The sequence below is a fragment of the Podarcis cretensis genome (genome assembly GCF_951804945.1).
Source record: "Podarcis cretensis genome assembly, chromosome: 9".
Classification (NCBI taxonomy): domain Eukaryota; kingdom Metazoa; phylum Chordata; class Lepidosauria; order Squamata; family Lacertidae; genus Podarcis; species Podarcis cretensis.
Genome location: NC_137178.1, coordinates 74805824 through 74829611, shown reverse-complemented (window position 1 = coordinate 74829611; position 23788 = coordinate 74805824). Strand labels below are relative to the sequence as shown.

At 48.3% G+C, this 23788-nt stretch overlaps 1 protein-coding gene and 1 pseudogene across 5 annotated transcripts in view; both read left to right on the top strand.

Moving 5' to 3' along the window:
* LOC307224656 (actin, cytoplasmic 3 pseudogene) overlaps window positions 1-4822 on the top strand; it is a 39626-nt pseudogene extending 34804 nt beyond the window's left edge. For 2 of the 3 annotated variants that reach the window (XR_013843868.1, XR_013843869.1), the window contains exon 2: window positions 3280-4822. The product of XR_013843868.1 is annotated as an actin, cytoplasmic 3 pseudogene (transcript). Of the gene's footprint in view, window positions 1-2293; window positions 2409-3279 lie in introns of those variants that run through there. The other variant, XR_013843870.1, reaches the window with a different exon arrangement.
* Window positions 4823-9343: 4521 nt separating this feature from the next.
* UBL7 (ubiquitin like 7) lies at window positions 9344-23331 on the top strand. Of its 2 annotated transcripts, none has more exons than XM_079991684.1 (11): window positions 9344-9497; window positions 14271-14516; window positions 15330-15449; window positions 15686-15768; window positions 15918-16002; window positions 18039-18096; window positions 18296-18429; window positions 19259-19308; window positions 20821-20988; window positions 21588-21710; window positions 22712-23331. In XM_079991684.1, the coding sequence occupies exons 1-11, from the start codon at window positions 9434-9436 to the stop codon at window positions 22847-22849; spliced, it is 1269 nt and encodes a 422-aa protein (XP_079847810.1). In that variant the 5' UTR covers window positions 9344-9433; the 3' UTR covers window positions 22850-23331. The 2 variants fall into 2 exon arrangements, with proteins under 2 accessions (XP_079847810.1, XP_079847811.1); XM_079991685.1 differs by lacking the exon at window positions 9344-9497 and adding an exon at window positions 9545-9658.
* The last annotated feature ends 457 nt before the right edge of the window (window positions 23332-23788 follow it).

Sequence of the window (23788 nt, the reverse complement as noted above, 5' to 3'; positions counted from 1 at the left end):
GCAGGGGTACCTTTACCTTTACCTTTAGTGTCCCGTCTGGGCTGTGCTTTAAGAGCTTCTCTGGGGTTCCCGCAGTCACCTCAGCAGTGTTGCCGGGGGGGGGGGGCAGCCAAGCAGACAGATGCGTAAGCCAACAGACAGACGGCTCACATAAAGGGGCTGATAGGCAAGGGTATGAGAGATTGGTGGGGTGGGGTCAGAGGGAGAGTGTATGTTTGGGGGGGGTTATTCGTGGGTGCACCTGTGTGTACACGTCTGTGCACGGATCCTCACGAAAGGAGTATTGGGGTCCAGTCGAGGGTGGAGGGAGGGGTTAGGGGTTCGTAGTAAAGAATTAAGATATTTAAGGTTGGCAAGGATGTGTTCAGGAACAGAACCCAGCAAAGCAGTATAGAGGTTGAAGGTGAAAAAGGAGGGGAGGAAAGGGGGAGAAGCAGGGGAGGGGAGGGATGGAGGTCAGAGTAAAGTAAAGAGGGGAGAGAGAAAAGGAGGGAAGGAGAGGAAGGAAGGAAGGGAAAGAGAAAAAGGGGGGAAGAGACAAGGAAAGATGAAAATGTTTGGTTGCAGTGGTGGTTCTAGTTATAGTATGAGGTAAGACCCCGGGGGGGGGGGATTGTTAATGAAAGTGTGTGGGGAGGTGTGTGTATGTAGATTTTAGGGTTAGGAGGGTAAGAGAGAGTAGAGAAGCAGACTAAATCAAAGAGTGAAAGTGGGGGGGGGGTTAGGAAGGTGAGAGATCTGAAGATGTTGAAGTTGTGAGGCCTGGCAGTAGTATTTGTATATCAAATGCCAAAGGTAAAAATAATGTAGAAATGAAAATGTATGGAAGGAAGTCCAGGAGGTGGTTTTTGCGTGTGGTTTTTTTTTTTTTTTTAATCGTTTACTGTTTTGTGAAACAGCCAGATTAATCTATCTTTGTATAGTTAGAGAGAGGAAAAAGTTGGCTTATATATCCTGACGCTTTTTTTGTTTTTTGTTTTTTGTTATAATTTTTTCTTTTGTATCTGTTTGTATGTTTGTTATGTGTATAACCTCAATAAAAATGTATTTGGAAAAAAAAAAAGAAATGAAAATGTATAAAGAGCCCTTTTGAGAGGGGCAAATTTAATATAATAACATGTATGTGTTCTTTTTAAAAAGGAGGGGGGAAGGGGAGAGAGAGAAGGAGAGGGGGGGAGGAAAGGAAAAGAAAGGAAAAGAAAAAGGGAGGGGGGAAGGGCACCAGTGGCAATAGCACTGATATGGGGGGGGGGGGGAAAGTATTTTTATTTTATTTTAATTTTCAGAGAGGATGGTAATATTGTAGTTGCAGGACAAAGGGGGGAAGGGAAGGCTCCCTCCTCAAAAACAGACAAACTAAGAAACTAAAGGGGGACTAAGAGGAAAAGGGGAATAATAATAATAATAATAATAATAATAAGGATTTTTTAAAAAATAATGATGATAAAAAATATTAATTAAAAACAAAGTGTTTCCCCCTTTTAAAAAAAATAGAAATGGGGGTAGAGACTGGGGTAAAAATAAAACGAAATACAGAAAATAGGGGAAATATGTTAGTGAGGGGCAGCTTGTCTGATAAAAATAAAGTAAAAAATATTGGGAGGGAAGGAAAGAGGACAACAGCAACAGCAAAAAGTCCCTCCCTTTTGGGGGGGATGGAAAATGTGTTTTTAGGTAATATATTGACGTATTTTAAAAATGGTGGTAATAATAATTTAGCAAGAGGGCTGAAGATTTAGGGAAGGGGGGAAGGGGGAAAAAGGGGGAGTTTTGTTTTTTTAAAAAGGGGGTTAAAATACATGAAAAGGGGGGGGAGTTTTGTGTATTAAAAAAAGTAGAGGATAGAGTTAATGAGAATAATATAATATAAAAAAGTTGCTTGGTAATATGTTTTTTTTAAAAAAATAGAAGAAAAAGAGGGGGGGGAGTAAAAAACACTCGCACACAAAAAGGAAGTAAAAAAAATAATTGAAAAAAGCAGGACAGGGTTTTGCGCAGCCTTCCTCTTGCTTGCTTTCTTCCTGCTTGGGGGGGAAGCTCGGGTCAGGCTCAGCCACCCTTTTCAACACGGCTTCCCTTGCCCTCCCGGCAGCAGGGTTGCAGATAGCAGCAGCAGCAGGTGGGGCTCTATGTTTGTTGTTTGGTTGTCCCCCCCCCCTTTTCTCCCCTCTCCTCTCTCCTGGCTTAGGTCTCCGATTGTCCCTGGGCAGTCGGCCGGGTGGCTGAGTGTCCTGGCTTTCGTTCCTGGCAGCTGGGCTCACCTGGTTCCTTGTCGGTTCTGGCGGCAGCAGCAGCAGCAGCAGCAGTCCCAGCGGTCCGGCGCCAGCAGGTAACCCAACTGATTTTGGCTGGCTTCAGGAGCTGCTCGCTGCCGTGGCTTCCGCCATGATGCCTCGCCGGAAGTCATAGTACAGTGGTGCCCCGCAAGACGAACGCCTCGCAAGACGAAAAACCCGCTAGACGAAAGGGTTTTCCGTTTTGGAGGCCCGCAAGACGAATTTCCCTATGGGCTTGCTTCGCAAGACGAAAATGTCTTGCGAGTTTTTCCGACTTTCCCCCCCTTTTTCTAAGCCGCTAAGCCGCTTATCTGCTAAGCCGCTAAAAGCCGCTAAGCCGCTAATAGCGCTAATCCGCTAATGGGCTTGCTTCGCAAGACGAAAAAACCGCTAGACGAAGAGACTCGCGGAACGGATTGTTTTCGTCTTGCGAGGCATCACTGTACATAGATATTTATTATTTAAAAAACCCATTACCAACAAAACCATGAAATGGAGTGGCTACGGAAGGAGACCCTGAATTAGGAGAACTGTTCTAGTGGCAGTTGGTTTGGGTCACTGAGACAGCTCCTCCATGTGTCGTTCCAGTTCTCCAAAGATTGGCAGGGAAAAGGGATGGAAATGGAGAGTTGAACATGGGAATAAGCAGTCTTAGATACAGTGGTAGCTCTGGTTACGTACTTAATTCGTTCTGGAGGTCCCTTCTTAACCTGAAACTGTTCTTAACCTGAGGTACCACTTTAACTAATGGGGCCTCCCACTGCCGCCGCGCTGCTGGCACACAATTCCTATTCTCATCCTGGGGTAAAGTTTTTAACCCGAAGTACTACTTCTGCGTTAGCAGAGTCTGTAACCTGAAGCGTTTGTAACCCGAGGTACCACTGTACTTGATAATTGTTTATATGAGCACATTTCCTCCCTTGCAGTGAGTTCTGGAATATTCATAAACCCCAACATGAATATTATCTGGGGGGGTAAACAACTCTTTGCTTATTTCCTGCAGACTTGCTCCAAATGGCTGAGAATGGGGCTGCCACTCTGGTCATTGACAATGGCTCTGCGACATGCAAAGCAGGCTTTTCAGGAGAGGACGCCCCCCGGGTGGTCTTCCCCATGGTTGTGGGGAGGCCCAGGGACCAAGATGCCATGGCAGGCTTAGGGCAGGACAGCTACGTGGGGGCTGAGGCACAGAGCAAGAGGGGCATTCTCACCCTGAGGTACCCCATTGAATTTGGCCTCGTCCTCAACTGGGATGACATGGAGAAGATCTGGCACCACACCTTCTACAACGAGTTGCGGGTGGCTCCCGAGGAGCACCCAGTCTTGCTCACAGAAACCCCCAATAACCTGAAGAACCACCGTGAGAAGATGACACAGATCATGTTTGAGACTTTCAACACGCCAGCCATGTATGTGGCCATCCCGGCCGTGCTGTCACTCTATGCTTCTGGCCGCATCACCGGGATTGTCATCGACTCTGGGGACAAGTTGACCCACACCGTGCCCATCTATGAGGGCTATGCCCTGCAACGCACTCAGAGGCCCATGCCCTTTGGGGGCCATGACCTGACTGACTACCTCATGAAGATCCTGTCTGAGAGGGGCTACAGCTTTGTCACCGCAGCTGAGAGGGAGATAGTTCGGGACATCAAGGAGAAGCTCTGCTACGTGGCCCTGGACTTTGATCAGGAGATGGCCACAGCCAGCTCCTCCTCCTCCCTGGAGAAGAGTTATGAGCTGCCGGATGGGCAGGTGATCACCATTGGCAACGAGCGCTTCCGGTGCCCCGAGGCCCTCTTCCAGCCCCCCTTCCTGGGCTTGGAGTGGACTGGTATCCATGAGGCAACCTACAACTGCATCATGAAATGCGATAAGGACATGCGCAAGGACCTGTATGCCAATACAGTGCTCTCTGGTGGCAGCACCATGTACCCCGGTATCGCTGACCGGATGCAGAAGGAGATCACATCCCTGGCCCCCAGCACGATGAAGATCAAGATCATCTCCCTGCCAGAGCACAAATATTCGGTGTGGATCGGGGGCTCCATCCTGGCCTCTCTCTCCACCTTCCAGCAGATGTGGATCAGCAAGCAGGAGTACGATGAGTCTGGCCCATCCATCGTCCACCGCATATGCTTCTAACAATCCAAGCAGCCAACCTCTTCTGGCCAAGTCAATATATATTGGGGGCCTTGCTTTTTTTTCTGTTGAATTCTGTTCTCTTGCAGGATATCTAACATTTCTCCAGTTCTTGCTTTGGCTCCTGCATGGGGCAACCTTTGTCCACCGCTTTGCCTAGACTTGTCCACAGCTGCACTCATGATGATAATAATAATAATAATAATAATAATAATAATAATAATAATAATAATAATAATATATTATTTATACCCCGCCCATCTGGCTGGGTTTCCCCAGCCACTCTGATTGTGTACCACCTTCGCCTTTCCTTTTTTCTGATTCATGTGGAGTTCAGTACTTTATTACTATCCATTTTCTCTGTCAAACAAAACAAGCCAATAAAGTCATGCTAAATGAAGTAAAAATTGGCGTGCTTCTTGTAGTAAACGACTCTTTTGATAAACACAAATTTTTGGAGCTAACACGTAACATGAAGCAGATCTACTGCTCAGCGTTGCAGTGAGTCAGATTGGGGGTACAGGGAGCCACACTTGTGGTTCTGCTTCACTTGTCCCCATGTCCTGCTGCCACAATGTCCAGAGCTGAGCGGTAGTTTGGCTGAGCATCACCTCTGGACACGGGCCTTATGGTTGGTCTCGTTCCAAACAGACCACGACCAGATCGCATGTTTGCACTGACCCAGGGCTTACTCTGAGGAAGTTCCCAGGGTTACAAAGGCTACAAATACAATCTCCCCAGTGCAGTTTGCTCCCTAGAACAGGGGTAGGCAACCTAAGGCCCGTGGGCTGGATGTGGCCCAATGGCCTTCTCAATCCGGACTGTGAACGGTCCAGGAATCAGCGTGTTTTTACATGAGTAGAATGTGTGCTTTTATTTAAAATGTATCTCTGGGTTATTTGTGGGGCATAGGAATTCATTCATTTTTTCCCTTCAAAATATACTCCGGCGCACCACATGGTCTGAGGGATGGTGTACCGGCCCACAGCTGAAAAAGGTTGCTGATCCCTGTCCTAGAGGGATCATGCCTCACATTCTCCAGCTTTAATCTGAGACATGGTTGCTCTTAAAATTTGAGAAGGTAGTTAAAATTAATGCTAAGCTTTGAATTTAGCAAAGGGGAGGCCTAACTTATGAATATGACCTCTGGCTTCCATCATCCCTGATCACTGAGCAGCAGCTGGAGGAAGTAATAGGAACCTTTGGTTTGTTTATTAACTGGATTTAATCTACCTTTTGACAGGTACCACCAAAGTACCTTAGAAGGCCAATCCTTATAAACCACCATCAATTTTGTGCCTTACTAGAATTTATTAGAGTGTTTTCTAAAAAAAAATGACAAAGACAGATAATAATCAAGAGCATGATAAAAATGGGTGCTAAACCCAATTACTGTATTGGCCAGAATATACGGTAAGCCGCCCCTGCAAATAAGCTGCACTTTTAAAATTAAAGGGGGGAAAAGTCAATACCTGAATATAAGCCGCTCACTTAAAATTCTGCAGGCACTCACGCCCGTAAATGGCAAAAGTAGAAGAAAATCCTACGGGTACCATTCCCCCGCGCTCCTAGTCTGCTTCCTGGGGGGGAGCCACACCACTTTGCCGGCGGCCTTCCCCCCTTCCCCCTTCTTTCCAGCGGTTCTGGGGAGGCTTGTGAACAGCGGTTCAGACGGGCATTGTTGTCCCGCACCCCCGACGGCCCTCATGGTGGCATCCTGGGGGGCGGAGGGGGGGCGCTCTCCATTTGGGCCTTGGTAGGCAAGGCACAGCCACAGACCTAGGGCAGCTGTTTCAGCAACGATATCAGAAAAGCCCATTTTTGTAAGGTCGCGAATATAAGCCACACTTTAACTTTTCACGGTCAGAATTTGAAAAAAAAGTGTGGCTTATATTTGGGTCAATATGGTAAATGATCCTAAATACCATAAATACATGGGAGGACAAGAATAGGTGCAAAGTTTGGGTGCTGCAGCAGACAAGGCCCTGTCTCTATAGCCACGGGGCATATTCATTTATGTCATTTACATACCCTCCATCATTTCTCCGATGAAAATAGGAATGTCCTAAGGAAAAGCAGGACATTCCAGGATCAAATCAGAAACCGGCCCAGCTTCTGTAAATCTGGAACTGACCCTGGAAAACAGGAACACTTGGAGGGTCTGAAAATACCTGCACCAGATGAAGGAAATGAAGCTGGCCTACGAAGCCCTTCCTATAGTTTTGAAGAAAAAGGTCACCAATCCACTTCAAATTATTAAATTGCAATGCTTCTTCAGCCAGCCATTTTTTATGAAGCATGGAGAATGTTTATTCCTTTCTTGTAAATGGAGCCTGACACTTGGAGAGTCTGCATTTATTCTACGGTGTTGGGATTTCTGCATTTCAGGGGATTGGACTAGATGATCCGCAGGGTCCCTTCACATTGTATGATTTATATCCCACCTTTCCTCCAAGGGACTCAAGTTTGCATGCATGTTCTTCCCATTTGATCCTCACGACGTGTTGCCTCCTTTTTAACCTTGCGTTAGTCTGAGGGTGAGCAACTGGCTGTACATAATTAATAATAGTAATAATAATATTTTATTTATACCCTGCCCTTCCCTGTTCAGAAAACCAGGCTCAGGGCAGCTAACAACAAATTTAAAACACTTAATTGATGCAACAAAAAACAGCATAAAATACAGTATAAAACGTGAATAACAATAAATTCAGAATTCAAAAATCAATTTAGGGGGAAAATCTATCCAATAAACATTAGATGATCACCAGGGCTAGCTGGCTAAATTAGTCCTACTTGGGCCAGCGAGGAGACCAGGGGAGAATTAGCTGTGGGATCCCAGAGCAGGTGATCTTCATAAAAAGGGGAGGGGGAGGGAAGAAAGGGGAATAAAAGATCAGGCTAAGTTCAAATCAAAAGCCAGGCGGAATAGCTCTGTCTTACAGGCCCAACGGAAGGAGGTTAAATCCTGCAGGGCCCTGGTCTCATGGGACAGAGCATTCCACCAGGTCGGAGCCATCACTGAGAAGGCCCTGGCCGTGATGGAGGACAATCCAACTTCCTTAGGGCTCAGGCCCTCTAAACTATGGTTATTCATGGACCTTAAGGTCCTCTGCGGGGCAGACCAGGAGAGGCGGTCCCATAGATACGAGGGCCCTAAGCCACAAAGGGCTTTAAAGGTCAAGACCAGCACCTTAAACCTGACCCTATACTCCACTGGGAACCAGTGCAACTGGTAAAGTGCTGGGTGAATATGCTGCCATGGCAGAGACCCCGTGAGGAGCCTCGCTGCAGCATTCTGCACCCACTGGAGTTTCTGGGACAGTTTCAAGGGCGGCCCCCCGTAGAGCGAATTACAGTAGTCAAACCTGGAGGTGACCGTCGCATGGATCACTGTGGCCAGATCGGGGCAGGAAAGGTAAGGGACTTAAAAGAGGCCTGCACTTAATTGTGTGTCAGGATTGGACCCTTCACCCACCCTTTTGTTTCAAGGTGCAAGCAGCATCTCTGTGACAGTGGTTGATGTGCTTTTCCCCTCGGGACAGGGGCATCTGGCGCTCCTCTTCTTCCGCTCTTTATGATGCACCACCCATTGTGCCCCCAACTCTGTCAGCATTTTGTTTCTCCACGGCCCACCTGCAACCATTTTGTTACTGTCCCCCATGGAGCTTTATTCAAAGTCCAGCTGCACCCCCTGCCCCATCCCCCATGCTCCCTGGCCACCCGCTCTTGTCGGAACATGGGAACATGTGGCAAAAGAGAGGAGAGGCTGCCACCCCCCCCCCCCCGGAGAGGGCAGGAAAAGGCAGAAGCCTAGGTAGAGGGAAGTGGACCTGGGAGGGTGTTTGCCCCCAGCCTAGCCCACTCACTCTGTGAACTGGGCTTCTGCAAGGCTGGGTGCTGGGGAGCGGGTGAGCTGCCCCTGCGAATGGCACAAAGGCTGCGGCGTTTGCAAAACAAGATGCATTTTATGCCAGTCAGTGATTTGTAAAGACAATCCTTGTATGAGTCAAGACTTCGTCAGTTTTGGAGCTGCACTGTATCTTTGTACAGGGGTACCTCTGGTTGCAAACGGATCCGTTCCGGAGGCCCGTTTGCAACCTGAAAGGGACGCACCCCGCATCTGTGTGTGCGCAGGTTGTGATTCGCCGCTTCTGCACATGCATGTGATGTCATTAGGCATCTGAAGAAGTGTGCATGCACACGAAAGCTCATACCAAGAACTAACTTAGTTGGTCTTTAAGGTGCTACTGGAAGGAATTTTTTTATTTTGTTTTAACATATAGAATAAGAGAACAAGAACATACGTTTAAAGAAGATTGGGAAATGTTTATTAAATATATGGGGGAAATTGTGTACACTTGATGGCAGCATTAAGATAAATTCAACGATGTAAATTTGATGGATGTAATAACTGAATACCGAATGGTTTAGTTTATGTTTAATATGCAGGAATTTATGATATGCAAAATGAACCATGGAAAGAGAAGAATTTCACTGATATTTTAAGAATGTTTAAATGAGTATTCTAAATTGTAAAACAGAAAAAAATATTAAAAATTATATATATAAAAGGAAAGTTTGCACTCTTCCAACTCCTTTAAGCAGTCACTAATGACATTAAAAATAAAAGCAAAACTCAATTCAAGGACGAAAGGCGCTAGACCTCCCACTACCGTAACTGAGGAAGAGAAGCGCATTAGAAACATCGCGCGCCCAGATTCTTTCAAAACTCACGGCAGCTCCGAATTCCCGCCGGCCTATTGGCCCCTCCTGGCACCCTCCTCTCTTCTGATTGGCTCGGGCGCTGAACGTCACGACGCTGCTCTTCTACCCCGATCCATGGGCTTCAGTCTTCCCCCCCCCCGCACCATCCGAGCTGGGACCGCCGCTCCCAGGATGCCTTGCGGATCGACTCTCGAGGGGGCGGAGCTTACCGTCGCTCCTCCTCTTCCCTCTCCGGCCGCCCAGGCGAGAGACGCGAGGCCGCTTCCTCCGCGCGGACTCCACTCCCCAGCATGCCTCGCGCGGGGTCAGGGAAGCGCTTCCGGCTGGAGGAGACCGTCGGCTGTAAACATCCCGGTAGGCAGAGCGAGGAGGGGGGATTTTGTAGGAAAATGGGGGCTTCTGCGGTTGCTGTTCTTTACGGCATTTGTGGCCCGCTTTTTCCTCCCAGGGCCGCAAGTAGGACAGCCAAACGCCTCTCCCTCCCCGGTTTATCCGCACCACAACAACCCTGCGAGGTGGGCCAGGCTGAGTGGGCCAGTTTCCCCTTCCTCCGAGGCTCCTATCTGCTTTCTCCACGAGCCTGGGCAGCCCCTGACTTGTTGGTTCTTCGGTGGTGGTGGGGGGGAAGCGGTGGGTCAGGCATGGAAGGTGGAGGAGGGCCAAGAGCGGCATTCCTACTATATATATATATATATATATATATATGGACGCAGGTGGCGCTGTGGGTTAAAGCCTCAGCGTCTAGGACTTGCCGATCGAAAGGTCGGCGGTTCGAATCCCTGCGGCGGGGTGCGCTCCCGCTGCTCGGTCCCAGCGCCTGCCAACCTAGCAGTTCGAAAGCACCTCCGGGTGCAAGTAGATAAATAGGGACCGCTTACCAGCGGGAAGGTAAACGGCGTTTCCGTGTGCGGCTCTGGCTCTGGCTCTGGCCAGAGCAGCGATGTCACGCTGGCCACGTGACCCGGAAGTGTCTCCGGACAGCGCTGGCCCCTGGCCTCTTAAGTGAGATGGGCGCACAACCCCAGAGTCTGTCAAGACTGGCCCGTACGGGCAGGGGTACCTTTACCTTTACCTATATATATATAATATTTATTCAGAGTTTAAGAGTTACAAAAAGAAAAGAATACAAAATACAAAAAAAAGACCTGGGAGAAGAGAGGGTTGAGGAGGACTGGGGGAAATTTAAGACTTATTTACAGGAATACTGCAATTTGGTTGAATGCTAAGAAGGATGCTAGATCATAAATAATTGCCTACCATTGAATTAGATATGATTTTGATGATAAGTGAGAAATAAGGAAAATATAAATTTATTTTGGAGAATTGTTAGATTTTTACCTAAATGAGCGGTGATAAATATTGTAAACAAGTGGGTAATTTGCTTGGAAAAAATCTTTTGCAACAATGTAAGTGGGAGCGGGAGATGAGAGGGAGTCCAAAGAAGAGACGAAATTGTTGTTGTTGTTGTTGTTTAGTCGTTTAGTCGTGTCCGACTCTTCGTGACCCCATGGACCAGAGAACGCCAGGCACTCCTGTCCTCCACTGCCCCCCGCAGCTTGGTCAGACTCATGCTGGTAACCTCGAAAACACTATCCAACCATCTCGTCCTCTGTCGCCCCCTTCTCCTTGTGCCCTCCATCTTTCCCAACATCAGGGTCTTCTCCAGGGAGTCTTCTCTTCTCATGAGGTGGCCAAAGTACTGGAGCCTCAGCTTCACAATCTGTCCTTCCAGTGAGCACTCAGGGCTGATTTCCTTCAGAATGGAGAGGTTTGATCTTCTTGCAGTCCATGGGACTCTCAAGAGTCTCCTCCAGCACCAGAATTCAAAAGCATCAATTCTTCGGCGATCAGCCTTCTTGATGGTCCAGCTCTCACTTCCATACATCACTACTGGGAAAACCATAGCTTTAACTATACGGACCTTTGTTGGCAAGGTGATGTCTCTACTTCTCAAGATGCTGTCTAGGCCTGTCATTGCCCTTCTCCCAAGAAGCAGGCGTCTTTTAATTTCGTGGCTGCTGTCACCATCTGCAGTGATCATGGAGCCCAAGAAAGTAAAATCTCTCACTGCCTCCATTTCTTCCCCTTCTATTTGCCAGGAGGTGATGGGACCAGTAGCCATGATCTTCGTTTTTTTGATGTTGAGCTTCAGACCATATTTTGCACTCTCCTCTTTCACCCTCAATAAAAGGTTCTTTAATTCCTCCTCACTTTCTGCCATCAAGGTTGTGTCATCTGCATATCTGAGGTTGTTGATATTTCTTCCGGCAATCTTAATTCCGGCTAGGGATTCATCCAGCCCAGCCCTTTGCATGATGAATTCTGCATATAAGTTAAATAAGCAGGGAGACAAAATGCAGCCTTGTCGTACTCCTTTCCCAATTTTGAACCAGTCAGTTGTTCCATATCCAGTTCTAACTGTATATATATATATATATATATATATATATATAAAATATTTATTCAGAGTTTAAGAGTTACAAAAAGAAAAGAATACAAAATACAAAAAAAGACCTGGGAGAAGAGAGGGTTGAGGAGGACTGGGGGAAATTTAAGACTTATTTACAGAAATACTGCAATTTGGTTGAATGCTAAGAAGGATGCTAGATCATAAATAATTGCCTACCATTGAATTAGATATGATTTTGATGATAAGTGAGAAATAAGGAAAATATAAATTTATTTTGGAGAATTGTTAGATTTTACCTAAATGAGCGGTGATAAATATTGTAAACAAGTGGGTAATTTGCTTGGAAAAAATCTTTTGCAACGATGTAAGTGGGAGCGGGAGATGAGAGGGAGTCCAAAGAAGAGACGAAATTATGTTATGATATAAGTAATTTTTATTTATGCATTTGTATTCAAAAATCTTAATAAATATGAAATTTAAAAAAAAAATACAAAATACAAAAAAAAAACCAACAACGGAGAAAAAAAAATAAAAAATAAAAATACATTCACTTAAAGAAAAAAAAAAGAACAGATTAAACCTTTACATAGCTTTCTTCCTTTACTTATTTCCTTGACCACCTCACACCTCCCAATTTTGTATTTTAGTTCAAATCGTTTTTTCAGCAAATCCTTCCAACCTTATTTCCATTTAAATAATTTAATTTAATATATTTATAATTAACGTCCTTTCTTTCATCATTTTCATCAACTCATTTTTACTTAATCCTTTATATCATTTCTACCAAAACCACCTAATTTTCTGAGCGGCATTCCTACTTGCGTGCAAGCAGGAGGGCCGGGGATCCCTCAGCTGGGAAGGGAGGCTTCCCATTGCCTAACTGAGAGATCCCCGTCCCTGCTCCTGCTTGCACTCCAGCTCCGATAGGCAGCGAAGCATCCCTTCGGAGCTGAGAGATCCCCGTCCCCGCTGCTGCTGGCATACAAGTAGGAGCTGAGAGCTAGTGTGGTGTAGTGCAGTGTTTCCCAACCTTGTGCCTCCAGCTGCTTTTGAACTACAACTCCCATCATCCCTGACTAGCAAGAGCAGTGGCAAGGGATGATGGGAATTGTAGTCCAAAAACAGCTGGAGGCCCAAGGTTGGGAAACACTGGTGTAGTGCAGTGTTTCCCAACCTTGGGCCTCCAGCTGTTTTTGGACTACAACTCCCATCATCCCTAGCTAGCAAGACCAGTGGTCAGGGATGATGGGAATTGTAGTTCAAAAACAGCTGGAGGCCCAAGGTTGGGAAACACTGGTGTAGTGGTTAAGAGCGGTAGACTCGTAATCTGGTGAACCAGGTTCGATTCCCCGCTCCTCCACATGCAGCTGCTGGGTGACCTTGGGCCAGTCACACTTCTCTGAAGTCTCTCAGCCCCACTCACCTCAGAGAGTATTTGTTGTGGGGGAAGAAGGGAAAGGAGAATGTCAGCCGCTTTGAGACTCCTTAGGGCAGTGATAAAGCGGGATATCAAATCCAGACTCTTTCTTCTTCTTCTTCTTCTTCTTCTTCTTCTTCTGTGAGAGCTTCAAGGACTGGGGGGGGGGGGGGGGCGGACTGTAGGGTTGCTGCCTTTGTTCTGGCAAAATACAGGACAGGGTAAGGCAGAGGCAATTATATTTACATATACAGTCATACCTCAGGTTGAATGTGCTTCGAGATGAGCGTGTTCGATTTGCGCTCCGCGGCAACCTGGAAGTAACGGAGTGTGTTACTTCTGGGTTTTGCCGCTTGCGCATGAGCAGACGCTCAAAATGACGTCATGTGCAGAAGTGCCAAAATGTGACGTGCGGACGCAGGTTACGTTTGCTTCTAGATGTGAACGGGCCTCCGGAACGGATCCTGTTCACATCTAGAGGTACCACTGTACATAAAAGGTAAAGGGACCCCTGACAGTTAAGTCCAGTCACGAACGACACAGAGAACAATTTTGGAAGTACAGAAGTGAGGTCTTTATTCCAGCCATTTCCCCAATAATCCCAACACATGACCATCCAGGCTTTTAGCTGAAGGATAGGGAAAGAAGCATTAATGCATTAAAAGAAATTAATGTTATTAACTTGCAAGATTTATATACAGTGGTACCTCGGGTTACATATGCTTCAGGTTACAGACGCTTCAGGTTACAGACTCCACTAACCCAGAAATAGTACCTCGGTTTAAGAACTTTGCTTCAGGATGAGAACAGAAATTGTGCTCTGGCGGCGTGGCAGCAGCAGGAGGCCCCATTAGCTAAAGTGATGCTTCAGGTTAAGAACGGTTTCAGGTTAAGAACAGACCTCCAGAACAAATTAAGTACTTAACCTGAGGTACCACTGTACAGTAGTAAAAAGGTAAAGGACCCCTGACAGTTAAGTCCAGTCGCAAACGACTCGGGTTGCTGCGCTCATCTCGCTTTACAGGCCAAGGGAGACAGCGTTTGTCTGCAGAAAGTTTTTCCGGGTCATGTGGCCAGCATGACTAAGCCGCTTCTGGAGAAACCAGAGCAGTGCACGGAAATGCCGTTCACTTTCCCGCCAGAGCCCTACCTATTTATGTACTTGCAATGGTGTGCTTTCGATAGGCAAACCCCTGCCTGAAACCCTGGGGAGCTGCTGCCAGGCAGTGTAGGCAGTACTGAGCTCAATGAGTCCATGGTCTGACTCAGTAAAAGGCAGCTCCCTGTGTTCCTTTTACAGATTCCACTTGGAGCTCAGATTGGGGCCTCACCGGACCAAGTCCTCCCAGGGAATCGGACGCCATGGCTCTCTCTGAGTGCTACATCGCAGTCAAGCTGGCAGATCAGCCGCTGGCTCCCAAGTCTATTTTGCGTCTGCCAGAAACGGAGCTGGGCGAGTGGCCCTTGGGGGGCTGCAGCATCTCCTACCTGAAGCAGCTCATCACAGGGAAGCTGCAGGAATCTGTCCCCGACCCGGAACTCATTGGTGAGCTGCTGTTCTTAACTTCCTGCCATATCATCATCACCATCATCAGAACTCAAGGTCGTGAAATGCCCTGGCCACACCTGCACCACACATTTAAAGCTGTGTCATGGCTTCCCCCAAAGAATCCTGGGAAATGTAGTTTCTCCAGGGTGCTGAAAGTTGATCAGAGATCTGCACCCCATTCCTTTCACAGAGCTACAGTTCCTGGAGTTCCAGGGAAGAACAATCCAGGTCTCTCAGAGACAAGGCTAACCACTCTGTTTCATCCAGGTGTAGCTATTGTTGAACGCCAGCTCCCACCATCCCTGACCACTGGTCATGATTGTTGTTGCTAGAAAGATTGGTGTTACTAGAAAGCACTTAGCAACTAGGGACCAGTGTGCCCATGAGATCTCCTTGCTCTGCATGTGCCCGTTCAACAGCTTTGATTGGTGGAATTCACCCTATTACAGGCGCCACACAAGACCCACTCCACATTTGTAAGAACTCGATCCTTTAGTGTGGCAGCACCTAAACTCTGGAACTCCCTGCCTATTGATCTCAAGCAGGCACCTTCACTGTATTCCTTTTAGTGTCTGCTAAAATGTTCTTGTAAATTTATCTTGATCTTATGTTTTACCTTCTTGCAAAGCACTTTCAGGGTTTTTTCTTTTTACAATCAACCAGTGTATTAATTTTTATGAAACAAACAATCAGACATCTGGAGGGGGGCACCATGTTGTCCAGCTCTGGTTCAGAAAATGGGGCTGGTACCTCCCCGGCCCACAAGCCCAGCTTTTTTACGTGTGCCATGCTGCACTGCCTGCCTTTCAGATCTGATCTACTGTGGGCGGAAGCTGCGGGATGACCAGACACTTGAATTCTATGGCATCCAGTCCGGCTCCACAGTCCATGTCCTCCGAAAGTCCTGGCCAGAGCCAGAACAGAAGCCAGGTAAGCCGGGATGGGACCAAAAACATTGGGAACCACTGATCCAGCGCATGGCGCATGAAGGCCAAGATGTCCCTGCATCATCAAATCCCTGCTCTGTGTCCCCTTCTGGCACCTCAGACAGTGGAATTGCAAAATATGCTTGACCCTTGTCTCATGGATGCCAGCTGCTGCTGTCGCCTTTTGCTGACTGATTCCACCGAGTGTCTGATCTCTTTCTCTGCCCTTCTTCCCCCCAGAGCCAGTGGACAAAGCTGCCGCAGTCCGGGAGTTCCGGGTCCTGCACACCGCTCTGCACAGCAGTCCTGTCTTCAGGGATTCGGTGAGCGTGGCTGACGCTGCCCTTCCTGGGCCCACTGCGCCCCTTTCACAGGGAAGTGGGAAGCGTCGATACGTTGCTGCTGCTGTTCTCAAAGGCAGCTTGTGGCTTTCTCTGTCAGCCTTGCTGATTTCTCTGTGTCCCCCACGCAGGTCTTCAAGATGCTGGGGAACAAGGAGTCGCTCGATCAGATCATTGTTGCTACCCCTGGCCTCAGCAGCGACCCAGTCGCTTTGGGTAGGTAGGCTTGGTGTGTAGGCAAAGACACTGCTATTCTGTGTTTATCTCAGGCTGTCATACCTGAGCTGGCAAAAGTTTGACACTTAGGATTTAACTGTGTGAGGTCAACCTGTCTTGTCTTCTTGAAACCCCTCCTACCACCTACTGCAGGTACCAGAAGCATTGCAATCAGGCCTGCCTTCCTTCTGTCTGGATACTGCCTTCAATTCCCCTTATCATCCAGTTTTCTGACCACCTCCCCAAACCAGGTGGTCAGTCAGCATGTTATGCCCACTGAGCACGCTCAGTCCACATTGGGCTGGCTTTTTATGGGGTTCTCCCCGCCAAAATGTGCTTAATGCGTACCTTGGGGTTCCTCTGAGTCTTAGTGGTGCCAATTTGGTGGGTGATGGCAAAGTAAGTGACAGGGCTCTCCCTCTGTAGACTGGAAATAGAGGGGGTGAAATAGGGGGGCCGGGACCAGTGGGGTACACCAATGGACCCATTTGGGAAGTAGGATTTTGGAAAAGGAGGACTTTTGATTTGATCCAGGAATGTTTCTGCTGTATCCTCAGAGGTTAGACAGCCATCTGCTGCGGATTCTTTAGCTGTGATTCCTGCATTGCAGGGAGTTGTACAAGATGACTCTGCAGTTCTATCATTCAGTGCTCTAATCTTCAGTACTTTCAGTTGAAAGGAGGTCCTTGTGGTTTCAGTGGATCTTCTCTCCAAGTTCAGTGGTGCCTCGCAAGACGAAAAGAATCCGTTCCGCGATTCTCTTCGTCTAGCGGTTTTTTCGTCTTGCGAAGCAAGCCCATTGATGGCTTAGCGGATTAGCGCTATTAGCGGTTTAGCGGCTTTTAGCGGCTTATCGGCTTATCGGATAAGCTGATAAGCGGCTTAGCGGCTTGGGGAAAGGGGGGGAAACCCGCAGGAACTCGCAAGACATTTTCGTCTTGCGAAGCAAGCCCATAGGAAATTTGTTTTGCGAAGCACCTCCAAAACGGAAAACCCTTTCGTCTAGCGGGTTTTTCGTCTTGTGAGGCATTCGTCTTGCGGGGCACCACTGTAAATGTTCTTGGGGCTGCAGCAAAATGTTGTTGCACTACCCCTACCCCTAGGAAAACACTAAATTAATGAGATTTCCAATCATATTTGGCTTCCTGACTGATAGGATTGATTGCTTCATGCCAAGTCAGTTTAGGTCTGTTTTGCTTACAGGCTTCAGGTTTGCCCTTTTTAAGGAAGGGGTTTCCTCTGCAGTTTCAGACAAGGCTCACAGATGGTGTTTGAAACTCCCATTGTTCTAGGCGCATTTTGCAACAGAGAATTTCATTAGTGTTAGTAGTTTCTGAGCTGTGACCACGGTACTGCAGGTTAAAACTGCAGAGTGGAAGGAAAGGAGGACCTTCTTCTGCCTCCCCACTTTCAGTTACTCACTGAAGTCTGGAGAAGACTCTTTTAAGAATAATAGAGGGGTTGGGCAGGGGGAGGACTAGACCGCGCGAAAAATGAACATAATATTTTAGCTGCAGTTCATTCATTTTCGGCTTTGTATTCTTGTTATAAAAAAGTGTGCCTAGACATTCCGTTGTTGCACCCATAACCATGGTACATGGTGCCATTTAGCTCCTAGCTTTCATATACAGTGGTACCTTGGGTTACAGACGCTTCAGGTCATGTGTTTTTGGGTTGCGCACCGCGCCGAACCTGGAAGTACCGGAATGGGTTACTTCCAGGTTTTGACACATGTGCAGAAGTGCAACCTGTGCGTGCATAGATGCGGCACTGCGGGTTGCGAATGCTGTGGGTTGTGAACATGCCTCCCGCACGGATCACGTTCACAACCTCAGGTTCCACTGTATCAGTTTCTAACACTGCTCACATATTCCTGAGATATATACCAGTATATATCTGAAGTATATACCGGTAAGTTTTCTTCTAAAGTATATAAATTCTGCAGTATGTAAATTTAATAATAATAATAACATTTATTGGTGGATTGGATGTTACAGATTTTTCTTGTTGAATACAATAATTTCTTTGTTTGACAGGTGTCTTGCAGGATAAGGATCTTTTCTCTGTCTTTGCTGACCCGAATATGTTGGACACGTAAGTTTTTGTTTAAGCATCATAGACCTGAGTCCTGGTGTCCTCCTGAGTCACTCCGGAGAGAGGTTTTCACAGACAAAACAGATTTCCTGTTGTAGGAGCTGATTTCTGCCATTGGTGGGGCCAGGGTAGATGTCCTTGGGGGGTCCTGTGGCTGTTGGGCCTCCCCCAGCTTACTTGTTCTTGCCACTCTTTCTAGGCTCATCCCATCCCACCCTGCCTTGGTGAATGCCATTATCCTGGCTCTCCACTCTGTGGCCAGCAGCACCCCCTTGCCTACGGGAGAGACTTCCTCGCGCAGCATGCCTTCCAGCTCCTACCGGGACATGCCAGGTGAGTGAGGTACTCCCGCGTGGGGCACAGATCTCTGAGGGGCTGAGAAGCAAATGTAATAATAATAATAATACCTTTACTGTCAATGTACAACCTGTGTACAATGAAATTAACCGAGCCTCACCCCCCGCCCCACAAACACTCAATCTCATTGCACTCTGTGTGCTTGTCGCACAACACACCAAGCCTGAAAGTCAGCTGTACTATATTATTTTCTGTTCAGCAACCTAACAGCCCATGGATAGAAACTTTTTTTTAGCCTGTTGGTATGACTAACTATACTTCTGTATCTCCTGCCCAAGGGTAGAAGATTAAAGAGGTTCTGGCTGGGGTGTGAATCGTCCCTGAGAATTTTTCTCGCTCTCCTAAAGCATCGATCCCTTGCGGGCTCAGGGGACAGCCCATGATATCATGTGCTGTGTTCACCACCCTCTGTAAATACTTTCTGTCCGTGGCTGTCAAGCCAACATACCACACTGTGATACAATATGAGAGGACACTTTCTATTGTGGACCGGTAGAACGAGGTCATCAATTGTTGCTTAAAATTGTTCTTTCACAAGACCCTGCGGAAATGGAGTCTTGCTAATATTTAGGTGCAAGTTATTCTCTAGGCACCATGTAGATACTTTTTGAACCTCCCCCCTGTACACTGATTCATCTCCACCTGTAATTAGACCCATTATGGTAGTATCAAATGTAGTGCATTTCTGATGTTTTGGAATTCCAAAATGGGAAGTTAGCACATCAGAATTTGTGCCATCGGTTTTGAATGGTACCTGAGTTTGAAGAGAACCCTTTCCTTCCCTCTGGCCTCTTTCCTTGGGCAGGTGGCTTCCTGTTTGAAGGTCTCTCTGATGATGAAGACGATTTCCATCAGGTAATGTTGAAAAGACCTGAGAGTTGCGTGGGGTGTCTCTCTAAAGGACACGAGGCCAAAGGACCAGCCACTCCTGCCTCCTGTTCCCACGGGGCCAACCAGATGCCTCTTCTGACAAGCCCAACTGCAGGACAGAAAGGCGACTGTACTCAACCCGATTGTGCTGGCCATCAGCTGGCATTTGGAAGCATACGGCCTCTGTTACCAGAGTTCAGCATACAGTTGCCCTGGCAACTAGTCATTGGTAGCCTTATGCCCCATGCATGTGTCTAAATTGTTCAAGAAGCTGCTCACGTTAGCAGAAATTCCTAGCTCTTACAGCAAATTCAGTAGTTTCACTCTGCTTGGAGGGCCTCCTAGTGTTTCGTTTCGTTTTGAATTGCTCACAATTCGGTTTCATTGGATGGTCCTGAGTTATAGGATTGTGAGAGAGGGAGAAAAGATTTTTGCACTGTGCCTAATGTTATGCCTTGATCATGTCCCCTCTCCATACCTTTTAGTTCAAAAAGTTGAAATATGTATCTGCAGCAAGACCACACATTGCCTTGAAAAATACGTTGGGGTTGAATTTGATATGACTTGTAAGCTTTGAGAGGGAGCTGTCTGTTTTTTATATTTTGGAGTGCCTTTTAAATATTAAGTGCTACTTAGATTTTTCAGCACTGAATGGGAATCTCTCAGAGCAAAAACATGGACCTCCGACTCTCAAGTTACTGAGCTGCCTTGTTCAAAACACAGCCTATACCACCGAATACCAGGTGCTTGGGGTAAAAACAGCCTTCTTGGTGGGCTTCAGGTCTGATCCAGAAGGGCCTTTCTTATGCTGGGCAGTTGGCAGGAGCTGTGTATCGACTGGATTTGCAAGGATGCAACTGAATTGCACTCAAAAATAGCAAGAGTCTAGAAGCTGATTCCTCCTGTTGTTTGCATCGTGAGAGAAGTGTAGTAGGAGCAGAATGAATGTTAGAATAGCCCTGCAGAATCAGGCCAATGGCCCACCCAGTCAAACATGCTGCCCTCACTGTGGCCCACCAGATGTCTCTGCGGGAAGCCACAAGCAGGATCCGAGCACAAGAGCCTCTCCTCTTCCAGCAACTGGTATTCAGAACCATTTACGGCTCCCAACAGTGGAGGCAGAGTGCAGCCATCTTGGCTTGGCGCCGTTGATAGCCCTCTCCGCCATGAATTTCTCATAAGTGCGCTGAGTGCTTGCTGGCTTATCCTGATGTGTGAATGCAGCCAGTCTATGAAGTCATCCAAAGATCTCCTGGAACTCTGCCGTATTTCCTTTCTAGAGAGGGAGCAGGTGTCTCTGTGGCAGGCAGAGACTCCTCCAGTGGGGATTCTGAATGTTCCCAACTGGTTCAGAAATAGAATCACTCTTTAAAAAAACAGAACCTGGAGGTCCCGCTCCTGGTCTCTGCTCACTTGGGTTGGGGAGTCAGCTGTGCAGTTGAAACGAACCTTTTTGTGCAAGCAGTAAGCAGCATCTTTTCCTCTTTGCTCTTGCAGAGCACAAGGAGCACGCCTTCCAGCAGCACCTCTGGGTCCCGCCCGGCGTCCCTTGGCTACACTGGGGCAGCCGGCCCCCGGCCCATCACCCAGAGCGAATTGGCGACGGCCCTGGCTCTGGCCAGTACCCCTGAGAGCAGCTCCCACACTCCGACCCCCGGGACCCAGGTAAAGGGGAAGCAGGGGTGCGGCCGGATGCTGCTGGGCACCTTTCAGAGGCATTCCTGGGGGCTGGACTAGATGACCTTGGGAGGACCTCCCAACTCTAGGATTCTATGGTATTAAAAAGACCTGGGGTGCAGGCCCGTTTCCTGCCCATGCTGTATACATACATGTGCCAAGGGTGAGGGGTTTATTCTCCAGCTGAGGGCCACATTCCCCTCATTGACAACTTGCTGGAGGCCAGGGGTGGGAGGGGCCTGGCAGAAGAAGCCCTAGGGCTTGGGCCCTGTGGGCCACCTCTTTACAGTGCCCTCTGGGACACAGCACTGCCTTAGTGGTACAGGAACTTCGGAGGGGAATATTCTGCTCCCCCTGCAACAGGGATGAGGCAGCTGTGGCCCTCCAGGGGTTATTGGTGGCCTCTAGCTCCCTTCCAGCCTGACCATTGACTTTGCTGCCCTGGTTGCTGGGCTGGGAGTCCAATATTGCCTGTAGAGCCACAGGTTTCTCCACCTCTGCGGTAAAGAGACCTATAATGGGAAATCCTCCATTCCCTTCTATGCACCAAAAGCACCTTCTTCTTCTTCCTCCTCTTCCTTTCCCAGGGGCATTCTTCAGGCACGTCTCCGATGTCCTCCAGCGTCCAGTCAGGAACACCCATCACCAATGACCTCTTCAGCCAGGCCTTGCAGCACGCCTTGCAGGCTTCCGGGCAGCCAAACCTTCAGGTCCGTAACCTTCAGGCGCACCTGCCCACCCCAGTGGCGCAGTCGGCTTGGCTGATGCCTTCCTTGCTTTTGTGGCCTGCAGCGCAATGCACCCACAAGCCACTTTTGCAAGGAGGGCTCCTTTGGGAGAAAGAGTGGGGTGGAAATGTAATTAATAAATAAATCAACCTGGTGACATTACATCCTCTTTAACCACCCTACACAAGATGGGTTAGGCTCAGGGCTAGCAACTTGCCCAATTTCTTTATCTCTCCCCTACCCTGTCTCCCCTGCTTGAAGCTAATTCAAGTGAGCATTTAGTTTCATGACAACCCAGCAGGGGCAGGGAAGCCAAGCCTGAGGCTGTCTGAGGTGATTGCAGGCAGACCTGGATTTTCCCTGGAGATTTCCTGTGAGTTAAGCCTAGTGTTCTGCAGCCTCCATGTGCCCCCTCCTTCTCCCTGAGCAGCTTTATGAGGTGGGTCAGGCAGACGATTATCTTGATTGATTGATTGATTGATTGATTAAGGTCCCAGGGCAGGTGATAGCATTAAACACAACATTTAAAACAATTTAAAACAACTTGCAACCATAAAATTAAGGTGGGTCCTAAAAACATACACCTTGAGTATTCAAAGCCAGGGATACAGCTGTGTCTTCAGAATCCACCAGAAGCTGTGCAATAAATGTGTCGGGCACAGCTTTGGAGAAAATCGTTCCACAGCTTGGGCCACCACGGAGAAGGCCCTCTCCCCTTGTCCCCCATCTCTGCAGGCAGAGGAACTGCCAAGGAAGGAGGTGGCCTCAGGTATTTGGGGCCTGAGTCATTTAGGGCTTTCAAACATTCACCTTGAATTGGGCCTGGAAATGAACTGGCAACCACTGACTTGCCCAAGAGCACCGTGCCAACTTAAGCAGCCCTGGCTCTGGTTCTCTCCCACTGCCCCTCCAAATCCAGCCATCCCACTTGACTGTGTTGGGACTTGGGCTAACTCTGCTCCTTCCCTCTCTTCCGCCTACAGAGCCAGTGGCAGCTGCAGCTGCAGCAGTTGCGGGACATGGGCATCCACGACGACGAGCTGAGCCTCCGAGCCCTCCAGGCCACTGGGGGGGATATCCAGGCCGCTCTGGAGCTCATATTTGCTGGAGGAGCCCCCTAATGTCTCTGCATGCTTACCTGTGTGCCTCTGACGGAGAGGCCTTGGACCCTGGGAGGTTATTCTATTGCGCTTGATCCCTGCACCCACTGAGCCCGTCTTTGGGCACCCAGCACCCATCATTGCCCTGATCTCCGTCCACGCTGCACTGGGCCAGCCCACAATCTCCCCCACCCTCCATTTTCCTTGTCTGAAGAAAAGCCTTTTTAAGGCAGAGGGGCTGATGGACAGCAACAAGGCAGAAGCTCTGACTTTGGGATGGATTGTGATGAACCAGCAGCTGCTTCCAGGGCTGGGTGAAAAGACTCTGCACCCCAGACAGCTGGGTGCCCATGTTCCCCTGTGGACGAAGATCGGGCCCTGCCCTCTCTGAAGGGATCCTCCATCGTTCTGAGTAACTTGCATGCTTTTTCCTCCTGTGTTCATGACTCTTGTCTAGTCTATATGACTCTCAGGCACCTTAATTAAAGCTGCCCTTCTCCCAACAGGCTGTGCTTCTGTTGTCCATTAAGGTTTTGAGCCTCTGGTGCCCAGCTGACAGCCGCCTAGTGCTCTCATGAAACAAGGGTGGGCATCCAGCAAAGCTGAATGTTGGAAGATTTAGAGCAGCTTAAAAATGGGAGTTTTTCGTGGAGTGCCCAGTTAAGGTATGGAACTGGCTCTCCCAAGAGACAGGGCTGGCCACCTGACAGCTTTAGAAGAGGATTGGACAAATTCATGGAGGAGAGGGGGATTGATGGCTACTAGCCCCCATGGCTATGCTGTGCCTCCACGGTCAGAGGCAGCAATGCTTCTGAATGCTAGTTGCTGGAAACCACAAGAGGGGAGAGGGTTTCTCTTGTGCTTGGATCCTGTTTGCAAGCTTTCCACAGGCGTCTGGTTGTCCACTGTGAGAACAGAAGGTTGGGCCAGATGGGCCATTGGCCTCATCCAGCAGGACCT

Coding starts and splice junctions, on each gene's coding strand:
- UBL7 (XM_079991684.1), top strand. CDS start 9,434: ATGCCTCGCGCGGGGTCAGGGAAGCGCTTCCGGCTGGAGGAGACCGTC. Junction 14,517..15,329: donor CCCCGACCCGGAACTCATTG/GTGAGCTGCTGT, acceptor CCTGCCTTTCAG/ATCTGATCTACTGTGGGCGG. Junction 15,450..15,685: donor AGAGCCAGAACAGAAGCCAG/GTAAGCCGGGAT, acceptor TCTTCCCCCCAG/AGCCAGTGGACAAAGCTGCC.